Genomic DNA, 20,410 nt, shown 5'->3' with positions numbered 1-20,410 from the left:
CACACACACACACACACACACACACACGTGTCCAACGTCAGAGCCGAAACCCCAAGGATGGAGAGTCTGGGTGTGAGAATCTGGGGGTGGGGGGGTGACTGCACGTGTTCTCAAGGGATCTTCCAGGTGATGAAAATACTCCCAAACTGGATTATATAATTTCCCTAAAGTCACTGGCCTGTGCCTTTCAAATGAGGGGATTTACGGTATGTAAATCCTGCCCCATAAAAGCTGGTACAAATTAACGAACAAGGGGAAAGGAAGGGGGAAAGGGAGGCAGGGGAAGGACAAGGCACGCCCAGCCGAGCGGAGGCCCCGATCCAGACCTGGCAGCTATGCATGCATCGTGTGGCAGGGACAGTGGCTCCCTTCGGGCACCGGGGCACCGGGGACAGAAGAGCGTGGACAAGAGGCCTGCCTGCCCCCGGACCGGCTGGGGAGCGGGGCAAGTGACTCACTCCGAAGGGAGCGTCAACGTCCCTGCGTCAACGTCCAGAAGGCAGACGAAAGAAAGGCAAGGCAAAAATGCTCATTATGTGTGACAAGCACAAGGCCACTAGAAGTCATACACAAACCCTCACCCATCGGGAACAAGGACTAGGATTGCTGGGGTGGAAAATGGAGCCGCGGAGAGGAGAAGAAAGTTCCCAGGGGAAGAAAGACAGTGCGATCAAGCAGAATCCTCAGCCTCACTGCTTGGTTCCCAGCCTGGGTTGTCTCCCAGCTCGCTGGCTGGCGAGGGTGAGCCCTGGAGGGAACCGGAGCTGCCAGGTCCCAGGCAGCGCTGGGAGGGAGGGAAACCCGGGACCTCCTGGCAGCCGCTGAAGCTTTGTGCAGGTGCCTGTCGCCGACCTGTCTGGGGAACGCTGCAGGCCAGCCCAAGGAACCGCGGTGGTGGTGGTGAGCCCGGCCTGCCTTCGGGGAGGCTCAGACGTGGGAATGAAAGCAGTCGCCCCACAGACACCTGCAGCTACAAGAGAGGCCAGGGCCAGGAGGTGAAGGCACCTTGCAGGAGGGTGAGGGAGGAGGATGGAGCAGGGGCCCGGAAGGGAGGTAAGCACTGCAGGCCACCCCATGCACTCCTCCCTTCCCAAATGCCTGCTCAGCAATGCATGCTGGTAGCTTGAAATTGGCCACGATAGAAATATCTGCACAAACAGCCATGTGCCAATTTGCACATCAGGGTTTTTTTGTTCTCTCCAGGGAGAAACAGCATCATACCGTGTGTGTGTGTGTGTGTGTGTGTGGTGTTGTTAGAGTGTTTCTGAGAAAAGGGCATTGAGGCTGAGACCTGAGGGACACATAGGAGTTTGGTTCATGAAGAACAGGGGAGGGGGAGAAGAACCATGAGAGACTATGGACTCTGAGAAACAAACTGAGGGTTCTAGAGGGGAGGGGGGTGGGAGGATGGGTTAGCCCGGTGATGGGTATTAAGGAGGGCACGTTCTGCATGGAGCACTGGGTGATATACACAAACAATGAATCATGGAACACTAATCAAAACTGTAATGTATGGGGGCGCCTGGGTGGCTCAGCTGGTTGAGCGACTGCCTTCGGCTCAGGTCGTGATCCCAGGGTCCTGGGATCGAGTCCCACATCGGGCTCCCGGCTCAGCGGGAAGCCTGCTTCTCCCTCTCCCACTCCCCCTGCTTGTGTTCCTGCTCTCGCTGTCTCTGTCAAATAAATAAATAAAATCTTTAAAAAAAAAAAAAAAACAACTGTAATGTATGGTGACTAACATAACATAATAATAATAATAAAAAAAGAACAGGGGAAAAGAACTCAAGCAGAGGGAACAGCATTTGCAAAAACCATGAGGAGGGAAATGGGCAGATGGGATGCATTCCACAAAACGGCCAGAGACGGGGTGCCCCACAGGCCAGGGCAGAGGTGAGATTTTTTTAGAAGGGGAAGCCCTTGGAGGATTTCAGCAGGGGAGGATATAATCAGGTCAAGGAGGGTCCACGAGTCAGCCCTGAGTGACCACCCACAGTCCGCGCTACCGTGCCCCCGTGTATCCAGCCTGCCTCCCCCCCGCCCACACAACTCAGGGTCACAGCACCCCTTCCTTTTCTTGGAGAGCCACTTCTCCCTGCCCTGACTACATGGTAACGGTGGGGCCTTGCCCATCACTGCCCCCTGCCCAGTGACCAGCCGTACGACTCACAGCTCTGGCCAGAGGTTAGTGGTTCAAGGGGCGGTCACGCTCCTCGGGTCAGGAGGTGAGGGAGGCAGCTCCCTTTCTTCTGCGGAATCTCAGAGTTGGAGGGACGCAAGCCCAGCACCAGTGCAGCCCCCTGGCAGGGGAGGAGGCCCAGCTGCCTCCTGGGGCAGGGACGTGGGGTGCGGAGAGAATGGCCTGCCCGCTCCCCACCCCTGGAGCTGGCAACTCCACGGTTGGGTGGGGAGAGTTCACGAATTCCCCTGAGGGCTTCAGCCAGTTCTGTTCTGGATTTTACCACCCAGCCCCTGAGAAACGCCCCAGCAGGGGCCTTTCCTATGCAAATAACCCAATTGCCAAGAGTCTTACTTCCTTGTTTCCTCTTTTGTTTTCCTTTGATTATTTGAATTTGTGTTTCGTTTTGTTTGTTTTGTTTTACCATGTTTGTGCCCTGTTTTCATAAGAAAAAAAAAATCACAAAGCTATTTGTTTTTAAAGACAAACCCAAAGTCTGCTTCTTTCCGCGGCCACGCCTGGCCTTGGCCTCTGGTCTACCGTGGGATCACAGTCCTGCGGGCTCTGTTCCTGCCTTCAAAGTACAGGGAGGCTCAGCCGTGGCCTGGGAGATGTGGCTCTTAGGGGCTGCGTGGGACTGCATTTGCCCATGGGACACTGTGCCCTGGGGAGCCTGTCCCCAGTTAGGCAGGAGCTGGAGATGGACTTCGGTTCTGCCCCCGAGAGATGCGGCCAGGTAGGCGCAAGGGCCTCCCCCTGGGTTCTGACTCCCTCCCAGATTAGGATCTTTATTGAGCATCCATTGGCTCCTGGGGGCTTGGCAGGAGCTGCAGGAGTGGCCTGCTGGGGCTGGAGCACATCCTCAAGCAAGTTCCCTGCACACCAGCCTGGCCTCGGCAGCCTCCGGCCTGTGCAGCCCCACACAGGTCGCTTCCCCTCTCTGAGCAGCCCCTGGCTGCCTCTTCTCTAAAAAGGTACTGGCAGTTAACACGCAGAATTTCTCTCGGGCTGCGAATGGCACAGACGGCCAGAAAGCAGAGGCGGAAAGGCATTCCCTGTCCTTGGGGAGAACTTGGGCCTGTGTGCCGAGGTAGTAATTATCATCGGAGCTAACATTTATTGCGAGCTAAGCACTTAACATTACCTCATTTAATCTGCACAACTCTGTAAGGAATAATAACCCCTTTTAACTCAACCAAGCCTCTATTTGCTCATCTGATAACTGACCCGCCCAGGGTCACACGGCTAATGCGTGAGGAGTGTTGAGGTGCCTGCCAGGAGATGAGCTCCACGGCCAAGGTCTAGATCCCCAAAATCCGCTTCCCCACATTGGTAAGAACCTTGATGGGTCGGAGCCATAGAGGGAAAGCCCAGAGGAATGTCCTCCCCCAGCGGAGGCCAAAGACCAGGAGGGTAGTCAGGGGGCCTTCCTGCAGGAAATGGGACTGAGCGAGAGCCCTAATAAAATTTCAACAGCATTTGTCAGATAGCTAAAACAAATAATTCTAAAATGTCTATGGAACCGCAAAAGACCATGAATAACCAAAGCAACCTTGTGAAAAAAAACAAAGTCAAAGGTATCGCGTTCCTGGATTTCAACCTATGTACTACAAAGCTGAAGTAACCAAAAAACAGTGTAAGTTAGCATAAAAATAAACACAGAGATCAATGGAACAGAATAGGGAGCCCAGAAATAAACTGACATGCATATGGTCAATCAATTTACAACAAAGAAAGCAGGAATATGCAATGAGCAAAAGACAGTCTCTTCAACAAATGGTGTTGGGGAAACTGAACGGCTATATGCAGAATACAGCTGGACCGCTTTCTCACACCACACGCAAAAATAAACTCAAAATGGACTGAAGACTTGAATGTAAGACAGGAAAGCCAAAATCTTCAGGCGGTAAGCTCCTTGACATCAGTCTTGGCGATAATCTTTTTGGATTTCACACTGGAAGTAAAGGCAACATAAATGAAAATAAAACAAATAGGACTGCATCAAACTAAAAAACTTTTGCACAGTGAAGGAAACCATCAACAAAACAAAAAGGCAGCCCATGGAATGGGAGAAGATACTGACAAATCATATACCCAATAAGGGGATAACATCCGAAGTCTATAAAGAACTCATACAACTCAATAGCAAACCAACAAAAATTTGACTAAAACTTGAATAGACATTCTTACATGGAAGACATACCAATGAATAACCGGCACATGGAAAGATGCTCAACATCACTCATCATCAGGGAAATACAAATCAAAACTACAATGCGGTATCACCTTACACCTGTCAGAATGGCTAAAATCAACAACATAAGTAACAGGTGTTGGCGAGGATGCAGAGAAAGGGGAACTCTCGTGCACTGTCGGTGGGAATGAAAACTGTGCAGGCACTCTGGAAAGCAGTATGGAGGTTCTTCAAAATATTGATCCAGCAATTCCATGTCTTGGTGTTTATCCAAAGAAAACGAGAACACATATTCAAAAAGATATATGCACCCCCCTGTTCCCTGCCGCATTATGTACAAGAGCTAAGATATGGAAGCAACTTAAGTGTCCATCAACAGACGCGTGGATGAAGAAGATGAGGGATATACACAATCAAAAATTACTCAGCCATAGAAAAAAATGGAATTTTGCAACAACTTGGGTGGACCCTGAGGATATTGTGCGAAGTGAAGTCAGTCAGACAGACACAGACAAATACTGCATCATTCCACTCACGTGTGGAATCTAAAAGACAAAGCCAAACCAAACCCAGACTCAAAAGACAAAACCAAGCCAACCCAGATTGGTGGTTGCCAGAGGGGGAGGGACACGGAGGGATGGGTGCAGGGGATCAAGTACAAACTTCCATTTACAAAGTAAGTAAGTGACAGGCATGTCACGTACATCAAGGGAACTGTAGTCCATGAAATCACAGTAACTTTTGTACTGTGAAAAATGGTAACTAGATTTATACCTGAAACTTACTAACATAATACTGCACGTCAATTATACTTCATTAAAATTTAAAACAAAAAACAAAACAAAACTCCAAAGAGAGCCAGAGGGGCAGAGCGGGTAGGAAGGACATCCAGGCAGGGCAAAGGCTGTCAAATGCCGGGGAGTGAGGGAAAATGGCACATGTCAAGTTCATGAGTTGAAAACCAGACGTGACCGGAGGAATCCACAGCACCCAGTGGAAACTGGAAATGAGCTAAAGGTCCCTGGAGGGTCGGCCCCTGAGACCTGGTGCCCAAATCACCTCCTCTCCTCCAAGCCTTCCAGCCTTCCGTGCCACCCCGTTCCAGGAAGCTTCCCCTATTGGTTTTGGGGCCTGTGGCTTCTCTCTTCAGAGACAGATCCTTTTCTCCATGTCCTGGAGCGCTGGGTACCACACTGGGCACCCTTTAACATCCAAGATGTCCTTTTAACATCGCACCCTCTCTGCCAAACAGGATGACTGTGCCCACTTTGCAGATTCAGAAAGTGAGTCTGCCGCCCAGAGGGTCTGGACCCCTCTGTGGGGCAGGGTAAGTCTCCAGCCTTCTCCACCTGGGGCCAGGTGCCAGTGAGTCCTGTAACAGCAAGGTGGGGGGCTGCCAGGGGAGGGGAAGGAAATGGAGCCCTGCCTCAGCCCTGCTGAGGGGAGCAGCCAAGACACCTGCCCTCTAGGGAGAGGCAGGACCAGATGATCACCAAGACCCCTCTGAGCCACCCCAAGAAGTTCACAGGTGTAGGGGAGGATGCTGCCACAGGTCAGACCACAGCAGTGCTCGGTTATTATTCACCTCACAGCAGAAAGCCACCGAAGACACGAACCGCCCCCCCCCCCCCCAGCCATCTCCAGCCAGGGGGCAGCCACAGCGGAGAACAGCCCTGCATGAACCACGCAGTGCATCCGGTATCTGAAAACCTTAAAAGTAATAGGATGGATATTTCATAGTCTTGGAGTGGAGCAGGAAGACACCAAAGGGAAAACTTCTAAAGAAACACCTAATCCACTTGAATGCATAAAAAGAAAAAAAAGAAAGAAAAGCTTCTGTGAGAGCAAAAGACAAGGGGAATATATTTGCAACATGTAAGACAAATAGTTAAAACCCTGCTGTACAAAGAGCTCTAACAATCAACAAGCAAGAGACGAACCCAAGAGAAAAAAGAAAAAATTGAAGCGGCCAATTAAACTTTGGAAACAATCATCCCAAAACTGCAAATTAAACACAATGAAATAGCACATGTCACCTAGTCAACCTGATTAAAAGGTCTGCCAACCCCAGGTGTAGGCGAGGGAGTGTGAAACCAGGGCCTGGCCATTTCTTGGGAGGGAGGGTAGCATGTCCACGCTGCTGAAGTCGGCCTGGCACTGTGGGGGCGATTTGGTGGCACCCAGTAGAAACGGTTCTGGAGGTGCGAGCCCTTTTACCCGTAGTGCCCCGGAAAGAGACTGTACACCCCTGGTCTAATAGGAGCCACTGGCTTGACTGACCACAACTACGCTGGTAAAAACGACTTCGACTTCGCAGGACACTAAATGAGAGAGGGGTGGCCACCACGTATTAAGCTATAAAATACGGGGCAGAATGGACAGAAGGCATTCTTTGGCATAATCTTTGTGGGTTTTTTCTTAAGGTGTATCCCGTACACAGACGGTCCCCTGGGGACGGACCCCGCGCCCCGAGTTCGCGCCCGGTCCCCGCCCCACGCCTGGCTCGCGGTCCACCACCAGGATGCTGCCGCTGAGGTGCGCTCCCCAGGCGCGCGGATCCGGGCTCGGGTCCTCGAATCCCGGACCCCAGGACGGAGGCAAAGGCGCGAGAGGAGTTTCAGACCCGGGCGTGGGAGACCCTCGGGCACCCGGGCCGAGGACCCCTGGCGGGGGCAAGAGTGGCGCCCCCACCCTCCCTGAAGCAGGGGCCGAGGAGTGCCCGCTGGGCACCGGGGCCGGCGCAAGAGCGACCGCCGGGCTCGGGCTGGCCCGCGCCTCGCGACGGCCCCGCGGGGCTGTCCCCACCCGCGGCAGGGGCCGGGCCGCGCTCACCGAGCATCTCTTTGCGCCGCTGCGTGTGCGGCTGGTCGGTGTAGACCCACTCGAAGTCGGAGCGGCCCGCGCGGTTGCCCATGGCGGCGCCCGGAGCGTAGCACGGAACGCGGCGGACAGCTCAGCTCTCCGCCACCTGTCTGCCCGGGCGCGCGGCGCGGGGACCAGTTTGCGGCGCGGGGCGGGGCGGGGGCGGGGCCAGTGCGCCCGGGAGGCGCGAGGGGGCGGGGCCCGCGGGGCCGGGACACGGCCCAGACCTGGGGCGGGAGGCGGCGGCCCCCCAGCTTCGGTCACGTCGGCGGGACATGGGACTAGTAGCGCGCCACCCGCGGGAGTCCCCGGCCCCCAGGTCGTGCGGGGACGCGCCGGTGCGCTCGCTGCCCCCCCACCCCGCCTGGCTCGCCCGCGGCCGGTCGTCGGGTTTCACGCACGCCCCACCCGGCGGAGCGCCGGTTCTCCCCGCGGCCCCGACGCACTGGCGCGCCCGCCGCCCCTGCCTCCGGGGACGAGCCGGGGTTAGCGCCCACTTGGGGTGGGGGGAGAGGTCAGGAGGCTAGAGATTAAATGCTTGCCGACGGTGCCAGTAATCGGAAGGTGCTCGGAAAGCAGTGCTCCCTTCCCCTACCCGGCCCTCTCACGCAACAACAACGCAGTGGGCAGATGCTGTGTCTGTGGCAACCTCAGGGAGGTGAGTGGGGCCCACCCCTACCTTCAGGAAAATCGAGGGACACAGGGACACAGACACGGAAGAGGCCCATTATGACTCAGGGTGAGACGTGCCATGACACAGGGCGGGGTGGTTAGGGTCCAGCAGGGGGGTCTTTTGCATTGGGCCTTGAAGGATGAGTAGGAGTCAACAGCTAGAAAAGGGGAAGGGCACTGGTGGTGGAGCAGACAGCAGATGCAAAGGCTCAGAAGCTTGGAAGAACTCTGACATTTTTTTAAATAACAGAGTCCAGGGTTTGGGGGAGTGGGGGCACAGGGCTCCTTATTTTCACTTTTTCAAGGATTCCTCTCACTCCTTCGGAGCTTTGTAGGAGTGGCCGAGTCACCTCTGTAGAGCCTGGCCTGTGCTGGGAGCTGCCTGGGTAGCAGAATGGCCTGGCAGCCAAAGGTACCACAAGGCAGGGAGGCAATAATGGTGAGTTTCCATCCAGTCTCCTGGAAGTCCATGGCCCAGGGGTGTGGTACACTTGGCAGGCCTCCCTTAGCCCAGGGCCAAATGCAGTCCCGGCCCAGGCTGGAAAGGAAAGCAACTGTGTGCACGCATCCCGTGGCAGGCAGCCACCTGCCCAGCTCAGGTGTAGGAAAGTGGGTCAGCACGGAGGCTGGATTCCCAATCCAACAGGAAGACCCTCGGAGCCTAGCGTTGCCACCACCCCTCACAGCACCCGACAGGGTCACCTGGTCCAGCTTGCACAGCCTCAAAAACAGAGCTCATGTTCCCCAGAGCAACCTGTTCTATTCTCAGCCAAAGGGACCCTCCCACCAGCTGGCACTTTACAGATGAGTAAACTGAGGCTCAGAGCTCAAGAGGGCCTTGCCTAACCACACAAGAATAAGGAGCGAAGCAGGGGCAGAGCCCTGATCTTTGACCCGAAAAGCCCAAAGTCGGCGTGTGGGCCCCCGTGTTGCGCTCAGTGAGATGTGGGTCCCGGCTCGGCTCTGCCCTCGGATAGCATCACACCTGCTGGCTTCCTCCGCCCCAGGACGGGGTCAGGAAACTTCATTCGCCATTTACCCCAAGACTCAACCTGTCTAGATGAAACTAGCCCAGTGCCTCCATTTCACAGATAAGGAAACTAAGGCCAAAGAGGGGACAAGTCAAAGGACACACTAGAGAGACAGGAGGCTGGAATAGGAGTTGAACATACCTGACTCCCCATCCGGCGCCCTGGCCAAGTAATTCCCAAGTCCCCAAGCCAGGCGGAACCAGAAAGACTGACTTCAAGATGGTGAACTTGATCACAGCACACGTGACAGCCTCCCCACTACTCCCCTGGACCCCTGCAATGACAGGGAATACGTATTTGTCTGTAAGGTGGTGTCCTGGGTGGGATCCTGGACCAGGAAAGGGGCATGAGGTAAAAACTTAGAGAATCTGACTACAGTATGAACTTCAGTTAATAATAATGTACCAGTGGTGATTCACTAATTATAACAAATGCACCATACTATTATAAGATCTTAAAATAAAGGATGTTGGGTGTGGAAGCTATGTGAACTCTTGGTGCTATCTTCCCAATATTTCTATAGATCATAAAGTTTATTTGTAAAACGAAGTTTATTCTTCAAAAATCTTTGTTATAGGGGCGCCTGGGTGGCTCAGTCATTAAGCGTCTGCCTTCGGCTCGGGTCATGATCCCGGGGTCCTAGGATCGAGCCCCGCATCGGGCTCCCTGCTCGGCGGGAAGCCTGCTTCTCCCTCTCCCACTCCCCCTGCTTGTGTTCCCTCTCTCGCTCGCTCTCTGTCAAATAAATAAATAAAATCTTTAAAAAAAAAAAAATCTTTGTTATACATTGTATGTTATAGCCACTCCTCTGACTACCCCCCAAACCTTCCCTGCCCCCATTTCTCCTGGGAGGAGCAATAACCTGGGTGGGGGGGTTCACTGACTCTCAGGAGGGACCCCGACTGTAAGCCTGGGTGTCTTCCACTGCCTGGGAGGAGTGGGGGGGCACCGACACCCGGAAGTCTTAACTATAGTATTTGCTGTCCCAGCACGAAGCCCTCTTGTGCCACATGTTCGCACGTTGTTCTGGGGGGGCGGGGGGGGGGCGGAAACAGGCCAGAATGCATTCCGTACAGTCCCTCCGCCCCTGCCTGAAGCCAGGGCAAGCTAACAGCCCGTGACTCACAGTCAGTCCACACGGGAGGGAGTCACTGAGGGAAAGAAGGGAGGGCAACCACCCCAAGAAAGAGAAGAACTTCCCACCTGGCAAAACAGAGCTATCAGAAAAGCAGAACCAGGCTGAGAAACGAGAATGACATTTTCATTTCAGGAGACACACAAGGCTGTTGCCATTTCACCAATAAAGTAAATAAATAAATAAACCAGAGATAGACAGGTGTAAGTGGCTTGTTTAAAAAAAAAAAAAAATCTTCTCTTAGAAGAAAACATGGGCAGGAAGCTCTTTCACATCAATCTTAGCAGTATTTGGGGTGGGGGTTGGGGGCAGTCTCCCCAGGCAAGGGCAACAAAAGCTAAAATAAACAAATGGGATTGCATCAAACTAAAAAACCTCTGCCCCAGTGAAGAAAATCATCAGCAAAACAAAAAGGTAACCTACTTAGTGGAAGAAGATATTTGCAAGTAATACATCTGATAAGGGGTTAATATACAAAATATATAAAGAACTTACACAACTTAATATTTAAAAAACCACTACAATATTATTGACTGTGTTCCCTATGCTGTACATGACATCCCCATGGCTTCTGTACTTTACAGCTGGAAGTTTCTACCTTTTCATCCCCTTCACTCTTTTGCCAGCCCTACGAGCCCCCTCCCCTCTGGTAATTGACAGTTTGTTTCCTGTCAATAATATTGTAGTGACTGTGATATGAGGAATTCTTAATCTCAGGAAACAAACTGAGGGTTGCTGGAGTGGGGGGTGGGGTGGGAGGGATGGGGTGACTGGGTGATAGACACTGGGGAGGGTATGTGCTCTGGTAAGCGCTGTGAATTGTGCAAGACTGTTGAATCTCAGATCTGTACCTCTGAAACAAATAATGCAATATATGTTAGGAAAAAAGAAGAAGAAGAAGAAGAAGAAGGTAGCAGGAGGGGAAGAATGAAGCGGGGGAAATCGGAGGGGTAGATGAACCATGAGAGACGATGGACTCTGAAAAACAAACTGAGGGTTCTAGAGGGGAGGGGGGTGGGAGGATGGGTTAGCCTGGTGGTGGGTATTGAGGAGGGCACATTCTGCATGGAGCACTGGGTGTTATGCACAAACAATGAATCATGGAACACTACATCTAAAACTAATGATGTAATATAGGGGATTAACATAAGAATAAAAAAATATATATTGTAGTGACTGTGTATGGTGACAGATGGTAACTGGACCCATCGTGGGGACTGTTATGTTTAAAAATATTGAATCACGGGGCGCCTGGGTAGCTCAGTCGTTAAGTGTCTGCCTTCGGCTCAGGTCATGATCCCAGGGTCCTGGGATTGAGCCCCACATCGGGCTCCCTGCTCAGTGGGCAGCCTGCTTCTCCCTCTCCCACTCCCCCTGCTTGTGTTCCCTCTCTGTGTCTCTGTCAAATAAATAAATAAAATCTTTAAAAAATATACTGAATCACGGGGCACCTGGGTGGTTCAGGCATTTGAGCATCTGCCTTCAGCTCAAGTCATGATCCCAGGGTCCTGGGATCGAGTCCCACGTTGGTCTCCCTGCTCAGCAGAGAGCCTGCTTCTCCCTCTCCCTCTGCCGCTCCCCCTCTCATGTGCACTGTCTGTCTCTCAAATAAATAAAATCTTCTAAAAATCTTTTAAAAATTAAAAAAATAAAAATATCGAATCACTGGGGCACCTGGGTGGCTCAGATGGTTAAGCATCTGTCTTCGGCTTGGGTCATGATCCCGGAGTCCTGGGATCGGGCCCCACATCAGGCTCCCTGTTTGGCGGGGAGCCTGCTTCTCCCCCTCCTTCTACTGCTCCCCCTGCTTGTGCTCTCTCACTCTCTCTGTCAAATAAATAAATAAAATCTTAAAAAAAAAATCACATCACTGCGATCCCAGGACCCTGGGATCTATTTAAAAATGGGCAGAGGAGCTGCCCATTTAGGTCTATAGGATGTTGTGTGTCAGTCATGCTTCAATTAAAACAACAATGCTGTTGTGAAATGGAAGCACATTAAGGAAAAGAGACATGAGGACAGGTACAGAATCCCGAAATCTGTCCCGAGAGATTTCTAGAAGGATAGAGAAAGTGGAGGAGGGGCAACACTGTGCGTCCGCAGCTTTATTTTCTTCACAGAAGTCATCTCTCACTGAAATTGTAATTATAATTTAATTATACGGCAGCATGATTATTCCTATCTGAAACAAATCTTTATAGCATGTGCTTACGTGCTTGATTATTGTCTGTTCCCTCCTTTGGAGCTTCTTCTCGTGGGTTCGCCCCTCATGTCCCTAATGCCCAGAACAAGGACACCCTCAACAACAAATTACTAAATAAAACAATGGATGAATCCCGGCAAACAAGGAATAAATGGGGACTCCCCAGATCAGAAGACCTGAGCCTTCCACCTGAAAAGCCTTACGGGTGTCACCAAGATTGGAACTTGGTTCAACCACTTGGGGTAACTTGCAGGAACATCTCCCAAAGCACTCACAATTCCTTGTGAGGCAGGAATTTCACTGCTGGGCACATGGCCCAAAGAAATGAAAATAGATATCCACCAAAGACATGTGTAGGAATATTCCTAACAGCTTTACTGGTAAAAAGCCCCATCCTAGAGACAGCCCCAACCTCCCACCACAGCAGAACGGAGGGAAAGACATCCCGTGGTCAGTCCACGAGCTGGAATGGTGTGCACCGATGAAACAGAAATGCTCTACGCACACCAAAAACCGTGGACTATTCATGCCTTCTGGATTTTCTCTAGCTCTTTTTTTTTTTTTAATGTTTTGGTTTTTAATTTACATTTTTCCTATTTTTAAGTCTAATTGCTTTTTTTTTTTAAGATTTATTTATTTATTTGAAAGAGCAAGAATGAAAGAGAGAGGGGCGCCTGGGTGGCTCAGATGGTTAAGCGTCTGCCTTCGGCTCAGGTCATGACCTCAGGGTCCTGGGATCGAGTCCCGCATCGGGCTCCCTGCTCGGCAGGGAGTCTGCTTCTCCCTCTGCCTCTCTCTCTCTCTCTCTCTCTGTCTGTCATGAATAAATAAATAAAATCTTAAAAAAAAAAAAAAAAGAGAGAGAGAGAGAACATGAGAAGGGGGAGGGTTAGAGGGAGAAGCAGGCTCCTTGCTGAGCAAGGAGCCCGATGCGGGACTCGATCCAGGGACTCTAGGATCATGACCTGAGCCGAAGGCAGTCCCTTAACCAACTGAGCCACCCAGGCGCCCTCTTTTTTTTTTTTTTTTTTTTGAGTAATCTCTACAACCAACATGGGGCTCGAACTCATGACCCCAAGATCAAGAGTCACATGCTCCTCGGACTGAGTCAGCTGAGCACCGAGCGCCGATTCTCTGTATTTCAGATGCTCTGACATCCCTGGACCCTGACAGACTGCCCCTCCCAGGGCTAACCAGGTCCAGTAAATGCTTAGCCTGGGAGACTTCCCCATGCAAACTCACCAGTCCAGAGCCCATGCACCTCACCGCCTCCTCCAGTGGCTCACACTCGGGGCCAGGGTTCCCCGGCCCTCATCACCCCAGAGCCAGGTTCCAGACAACTCAACAGACAACTGGAATACAATTATTCAGACTGGCCAGTCCTAAACCTGTTTACCCTGCCTCACCACTCCTTCCCGGGGAAACCACATTAAGGCACCTGCCCAGGCTTTTCTGTCGCCCCCCTTGGCTCCTCCCCAGCTCCCCTCCTCGCCCCTTCTGCTCCTGCCTCCCACGGGTCCTGTCCTGGGAACTATACCTAACAAACTCTCTGGCTAATGGCAGTCCTCTCCTGATCTGTGGGCCTCACCGCAATAATAATAAAATCAACATCATAAAACAAGCAGGGTGTGAGCAGGGAGGCCCGGCTCAGACTGGGCTGATATGTCCCTAGGCTGCCCGGGGCCCACCTGCTGCCTGCACTGAGCGTGAGCTGCAGCCTGGCCAGGGGCCACCAGCTGGTGCCACGGCGGCTGGCGCACTTGCCTGGTGTGGCCGCGGACTCCCACCTGGACCTCGGAAGCGGGGTCCTCCCTAAGTTCTGGTCTGAGCTGTTACCTGCCTAGATTGCAGGATGACATTGCAGGGCACCCCCCTTTTCTAGGGGTCTAGCTGAGTTTCTGAAAGGCTCCTCTGAAGGCACAGAGGTATGCCTTACTTCCCTCCCAGGGCCGTGGCAGGGCATGCACGGGCAGCACCCACAAGTGGTGGGCAAACCGAGGTGCCGTGCTCCCTACTTTTCAGCCTGCCCAGAGGAGCGGGGATGGGGGGGTGGGGAGCACTCCTTCGAAGTACCGGTGAATTTCGAACCACACACTGAGTCAGCGCAAGGGCACCCCCCTCAGGGACCACGGCACCCCAGGTCCCTAGTTGTGTTGTTTGCCTGCTAAAGTCCTGACTCCTCCCCTGACTTGGTGGGGTAGAAGGGACCACATCCATAGAGAATTTGGAGGGAGGGAGGAGGGAGACGATGAAGGGGTGGAGGAGGGAGAACAGGGGGAGAAGAAGGAATCACTCCAGCTACTGGCTGTTGCCTAGAGGCAGACAATGGGCCCCCGTACCCCAGACCCAATATTGCTAAAATTAACTCCACCCACGGCGCCTGGGGGGGGCTCAGTCGCTTAAGTGTCTGCCTTCAGCTCAGGTCATGATCCCAGGGTCCTGGGATCGAGTCCCACTTCGGGCTCCCTGCTCAGTGAGGAGCCTGCTTCTCCCTCTCCCTCTACCCCCCGCAACTGCTCATGATCTCTCTCTCTCTCTCTCTCTCAGATAAATAAAATCTTTAAAAAAAAAAAAATTAAGGGGCGCCTGGGTGGCTCAGTCGTTAAGCGACTGCCTTCGGCTCAGGTCATGATCCCAGGGTCCTGGGATCGAGCCCCGCATCGGGCTCCCTGCTCTGCGGGAAGCCTGCTTCTCCCTCTCTCACTCGCCCTGCTTGTGTTCCCTCTCTTGCTGTGTCTCTCTCTGTCAAATAAATAAATAAAATATTTTAATTAATTAATTAATTAATTAAAATAAAAAAGTAACTCCACCCAATCAACGCCAGTAGAGATTTTGCTCTTACAGATTTGGCTAATGTGTTCTCCTCAGCACCCATTTCAGTGGCGCCTCAGCCTGGCTGCCCTCCCCCGGCAGGGACACACACCTTCTCCAGGCTTCTCCCGGGGCCTCAACAGCTTCGCCTGCACACGCCATCCTTGCAGACAAGACCTGACCGAATCACCTTCCTCCAGGAGCACAGCTGTGACGTTACCGGGAGGACCAATTCCTCTAGCAAGATTCATCGGACAGGCTCCTTCAGGTCTTACAAACCAGCATCCTTTTTGGCTTCTGGCAGCAACATGTTCCTAATTTAGAAATTCTACCTCAATCGAACTCAGAATCAGCTCACGGTCAGCAGGGCCCCTCTAATGAAAGGCTCTAAGATCCGTCCAAATTAAGTCAACAGGAACTCCAGGCCAGGCCTCCGAGACTCCTTCACTGTAGAGGCCTGGGCAAGAGAGTCCTCTCCTGCCCCTGAGGTCTCTGGACCACCCAGGATGGCCCTTAGTTGTCCAAGGGCTTCTGATGCAAGGAACTGCCTCTCTTGTCCTCATGCTAAACACCATTAAAACCAAAACTGCTGGCTACATACTGGGCTTTCCTAGAAATAGAGGCACTCACAGACCCTGAGCCTGGGACCCTCCCAAGGCAGCTGCCCCTTTGCTGGGGTCATAGAAACTGTACCCCACAAGCTCAGCACAGCTGATGAGGCCTCCTACAACAGGAAGGAGCCAGACCTGGGCCCTCTGGCATATTCCACCTGGCCTCCCCTGTCCTCAGTCCCTGGCCAGGTACCATATGTTCCACCCAGGGGAGAGGTCACCCCTCCCCCAGGCCCCTTGGCTAACCAGGAGCCCCCCATTACCTGAATGAACATCAATGACAGCTTGTTGACTGTGTGAGTTGTACCACCAATCATCATAAAGATGACAGCACTCATTAGAACATTGCTGCTTTTCATCTCTTAGGATGTTCCAGACAAAGGTCATAACCCAATGGTCAACACAGTTGGCCAGACTTCGGGCAGTCATCTTGGCACTGGAGCTCTGGCCAACAACTGGCCCCCTCTCTACATTGATTATACACACTGTTGAGCCATTGGCTGAGGGTAAAGGACTCAGAATCTCTTGCCCCACAGGGATACCCCAAATCACACCTGTCTCCCCATATCCGAAGGCCACAAAACAAGGCCTGGCCAGCCCACTCCTATCCCTTCTGGAGTTAGACAGGACTGGTAGTAACCAGGTACACATTTCAATTCTCAGAAGGGGCTCTTGGGAAAGGCACTCAATAGAGCTTTCCTGTCCCCGATAGGGCCAGAGAGGTTGAGCTCAGAGATGTAATGGTTTCCTCAAACATTTTCTTTTCTAATTCCAATCCAGCAAATGGACCCCAAACAGGGCCTCTTTCTTGCCCCAGGCCTTAATCTCTCTTAATTCAAGATCCTTGGCCCACTCAAAACTCAATGTCAAATTTAAAAATGTCCTACAGGGGCGCCGGGGTGGCTCAGATGGTTAAGCGTCTGCCTTCGGCTCAGGTCACGATCTCAGTGTCCTGGGATCAAGCCCCGCATCGGGCTCCCTGCTCGGCGGGGAGCCTGCTTCTCCCTCTCCCTCTACTGTTCCCCCTGCTTGTGCTCTCTTGCTCTCTCTGTCAAATAAATAAATAAAATCTTTAAAAAGTAAATAAATAAATAAATAAATAAATAAATAAATAAATAAATAAATAAATAAATAATAAAAATGTCCTACACTCCCTTTCCTACATTTAAAGGGGGATTTGTCTCCCCTCTATGGTCATAAAGATGCATTACATATTGTATACAGGCCTCTAATATTGTCTCCCCCCATCTTTATAAATTTCCAATCTTGCCCCCATCCCAGAAGGGCTGGAGGCCAGAGTGAGGGCATTTATTCTCCTAGAACCCATCAACCATAGGTTGTCCCATGGGCCAGGCAGCTGCTCATCTGATACAGGGCCCATCCGAGCCTAAACTTACATACACACGGAATAAACACAAAACCTGTCAAGTGCAACCATACACCATTCTGATGACTACTGTTCTCATTACTGTCTATCTCGGAGCTTTCATTGGTTTGTAATCGAAGATCCACACCCTCCAAGTGAGCCATTGTTTCAACCAGGCATGAGTTTGCTTAATACATGCCCCACAACCCAAAGACCTCACCACTTTGCTATCACCAACCAAACCAATGACTGAGGCAACGAGCCCGCAGTAAGTGGCCAGATTGGAGGGCCTGCCTACGGGCTCATGCTGGAACCCCAGCCCAGCCTTGTCTTACCACCACAGAGCCACAAGGCCAACAGCCTCATCTCCCTGAGCGGGGACCCAGGCCCATATTTCAGATGACCTCTCCGTGGCCCAGGAGCTGGCTGCTGGAGATGACTGGAACAAGTTCACCCCGACTCTCAAACCCCTGCCCCAGCCACACCCACAGATTGCCTCTGCTAAGGCACAAAGTGGACACAGACCCTGACTGCTTTTCTTCCTTTGGGATTAGGGATTCTATGATGTTTCGGAGCTTGCTGTCTGCTTCACCAGGATCCTGGTTAACTTCTTGCTCTCTGTGGAAACAGACACACCTACCCGTATGTGCCAACACTCCATGCCCAAAGGGGAATCTGGCCAAGGTCACTATTATCTGGGTCAGTCTAACAATTAATGGAGATAATGCTTTCCCCCAGGGGGCACCTGCCTCATACTAGTGAACCCCACAAGCCCCTTGGGGAGAGGACTGCCTACCCCCCTTTCAAAGGTCCACACCCTCCAAGTGAGTGCCTTTCCCTACTAACCCTCCAGCTTTCCACCAAGACCCTGCGGTTCCCCCACCATGACCACAGCCACCCTTCCCCCTGGTTACAACAGCACGCCTCCTCACACAGACTTTACTAAACCAGCAGTTCATACTCCCAACAGCCTCACGGCTGGACCTGCAGCCTGACCTCCCAAAAAACCCACCAAGACAGTATTAGTGAAAGAAAATGAAACAAACAACTATATACATATGCATGCTTTTAACAATCTACCATCCCACTGAGCTATTGTTAGAAACCCTGGGAATTTCAGATTGACTTTCTTGGACAGTGCCGGGTAAGTAAGAAACTTAGATATGGGCCAGCCCAGAGGGGCTCCTGCTATTTCTACTGGTGTCACTCCTTTCTACTCTTATGATACAATTTTTTTCTATGCTGTTCAGGAAAACTTATACCCTACTCTCTAAAAGTCCCCTTGTCATCACCACAAAGATTCCTTAGTGATGTCAAAGCATCAGAGGGCGAGGGCACTGCACTAATCATCATGCCTTCTTCTTTTCTGTAATTCTCAAGGTTATGCTATCTAGTTGGCCCTGAGGAGACTGCCCCTCGCAGGGCCAGTTCCTAGATATAGTTAATGACTAGTTTGGAAGGGTGCCTTTCACATGCAGATTTATCAATCCAGAGCCCAAGCACCACAATAGGAAGGAATAACAAAGTCAGAGGACTCATTAACTACAAGACAAGGGTCCTGGGATCAAGCAATGGGCTCCCTGCTCAGGCTGGGAGTCTGTTTCTCCCTCTCCCTCTGCTGCTCCCCCTGCTTGTGTGAGCATCCTCTCTCTCTCTCTCTCTTTTTCTCTCTCAAATAAATAAAATCTTAAAAAAAAAAAGAAAGAAAAAAGCAGTTCAGTGGAGAAGAGATAGTCTCCTCAGAGAGACCATCCATCGGACGTCCATATGCAAAAGAATAAATGAACCTAGACCGGACCTGACACAAAAATTTACTCAAAATTGGGGCCCAGGGGCGCCTGGGTGGCTCAGTCGTTAAGCGTCCACCTTTCGCTCGGGTCATGATTCCAGGGTCCCGGGATCAAGCCCCGCGTCGGGCTCCCTGCTCCGCAGAAAGCCTGCTTCTCCCTCTCCCACTCCCCCTGCTTGTGTTCCCTCTCTTGCTGTGTTTCTGTCAAATAAATAAAATCTTTAAAAAAGAAAAAATTGGGGAGCCTGACTGGCTCTGTCGTGGAGCGTGCCACTCTTGATCTCGAGGTTGTGGGTTCGAGCCCCACGCTGGGTATAGAGATTACTTAAAAATAAAATCTTTTTTTTTTTTTTTTAAGATTTTATTTATTTGACACAGAGAGAGAGCACAAGCAGGGGGAGTGGGAGGCAGAGGGAGAGGGAGAAGCAGGCTCCCCACCGAGCAGGGAGCCTGATGTGGGCCTCGATCCCAGGATCCTGGGATCATGACCTGAGCCAGAGGCAGACACTTAAAACAACTGAGCCACCCAGGCACCCTAAAAATAAAATCTTAGAGAAAAAATTTACTCACAATGGATCACAGACCTAAATGTAAAATGCAAAATGACAAAACTTCTTGAGGAAAATATAGGAGAAAACCCACATGACCTTGGGTTCGGTGATGACCTTTTAAATACGACACCAATGGTACAACCCATGAAAGTGAAAAAAATACATAGTTTCAACTTTATTAAATGTATAACTTTGGTTCTGTGAAAGACAATGTTATAAGAAGGTGAAGACAAGGGCGCCTGGGTGGCTCAGTTGGTTAAGCGACTGCCTTCGGCTCAGGTCATGATCCTGGAGTCCCAGGATCGAGTCCTGCATCGGGCTCCCTGCTCGGCGGGGAGCCTGCTTCTCCCTCTGACCCTCCCCCCTCTCATGTGCTTGCTCTCTCTCTTTCTCTCTCTCTCTCAAATAAATAAAATCTTTAAAAAAAAAATTTTTTTTAAAGGTGAAGACAAGCCACAGACTGGGAGAAGATATTCACGAAACCCAAGTCTGATGAAGGACTTGAATCCAAAATATATAAACAAATATTAAAAGTCAGCAGTAAATAACAACCCAGTCAACAAATGTGCAGAAGGGGCGCCTGGGTGGCTCAGTTGGTTAAGCGACTGCCTTCGGCTCAGGTCATGATCCTGGAGTCCTGGGATCGAGTCCCGCATCGGGCTCCCTGCTCGGCGGGGAGTCTGCTTCTCCCTCTGACCCTCCTCCCTCTCATGCTCTCTGTCTCTCATTCTCTCTCTCGCAAATAAATAAAATCTTAAAAAAAAAAAAATGTGCAGAAGACCTGAACATACAGCTCCCCACAGGAGACAAACGACAATGGGCGCCTGAAAAGATGCTCAGCGTCATTTGTCATCAGGGAAATGCAAATGAGAGCAATAATGAGATACTACTATACACCTATGAGAATGGATAAAATCCTCAACACCTACAACACCAGCTGCTACTGAGGATGTGGAGCAACAGGAACTCCCATTCCTTGCTGGTGGGGATGCAGAATGGCATGACCGCT

At 51.6% G+C, this 20,410-nt stretch overlaps 1 protein-coding gene across 4 annotated transcripts in view; it reads right to left on the bottom strand.

Annotated features, from left to right (window-relative positions):
- DEGS2 (delta 4-desaturase, sphingolipid 2) overlaps positions 1–20,410 on the bottom strand; it is a 66,669-nt gene that overhangs the window by 12,386 nt on the left and 33,873 nt on the right. The window contains exon 1 of one of the 4 annotated variants that reach the window (XM_034992885.1): positions 7,203–7,328. The exons of the other annotated variants lie outside the window; for them this stretch is intronic. Coding sequence (XP_034848776.1) covers positions 7,203–7,284 — 82 coding nt within the window. The 5' untranslated portion in view covers positions 7,285–7,328. Of the gene's footprint in view, positions 1–7,202; positions 7,329–20,410 lie in introns of those variants that run through there. 4 annotated transcript variants of the gene reach the window in all.

Source organism: Mirounga leonina, unplaced genomic scaffold, assembly GCF_011800145.1.
Source record: "Mirounga leonina isolate KUSES-001 unplaced genomic scaffold, KU_Mleo_1.0 Mir_82, whole genome shotgun sequence".
NCBI lineage: Eukaryota > Metazoa > Chordata > Mammalia > Carnivora > Phocidae > Mirounga > Mirounga leonina.
This window is presented reverse-complemented; position numbering and strand designations above follow the sequence as displayed.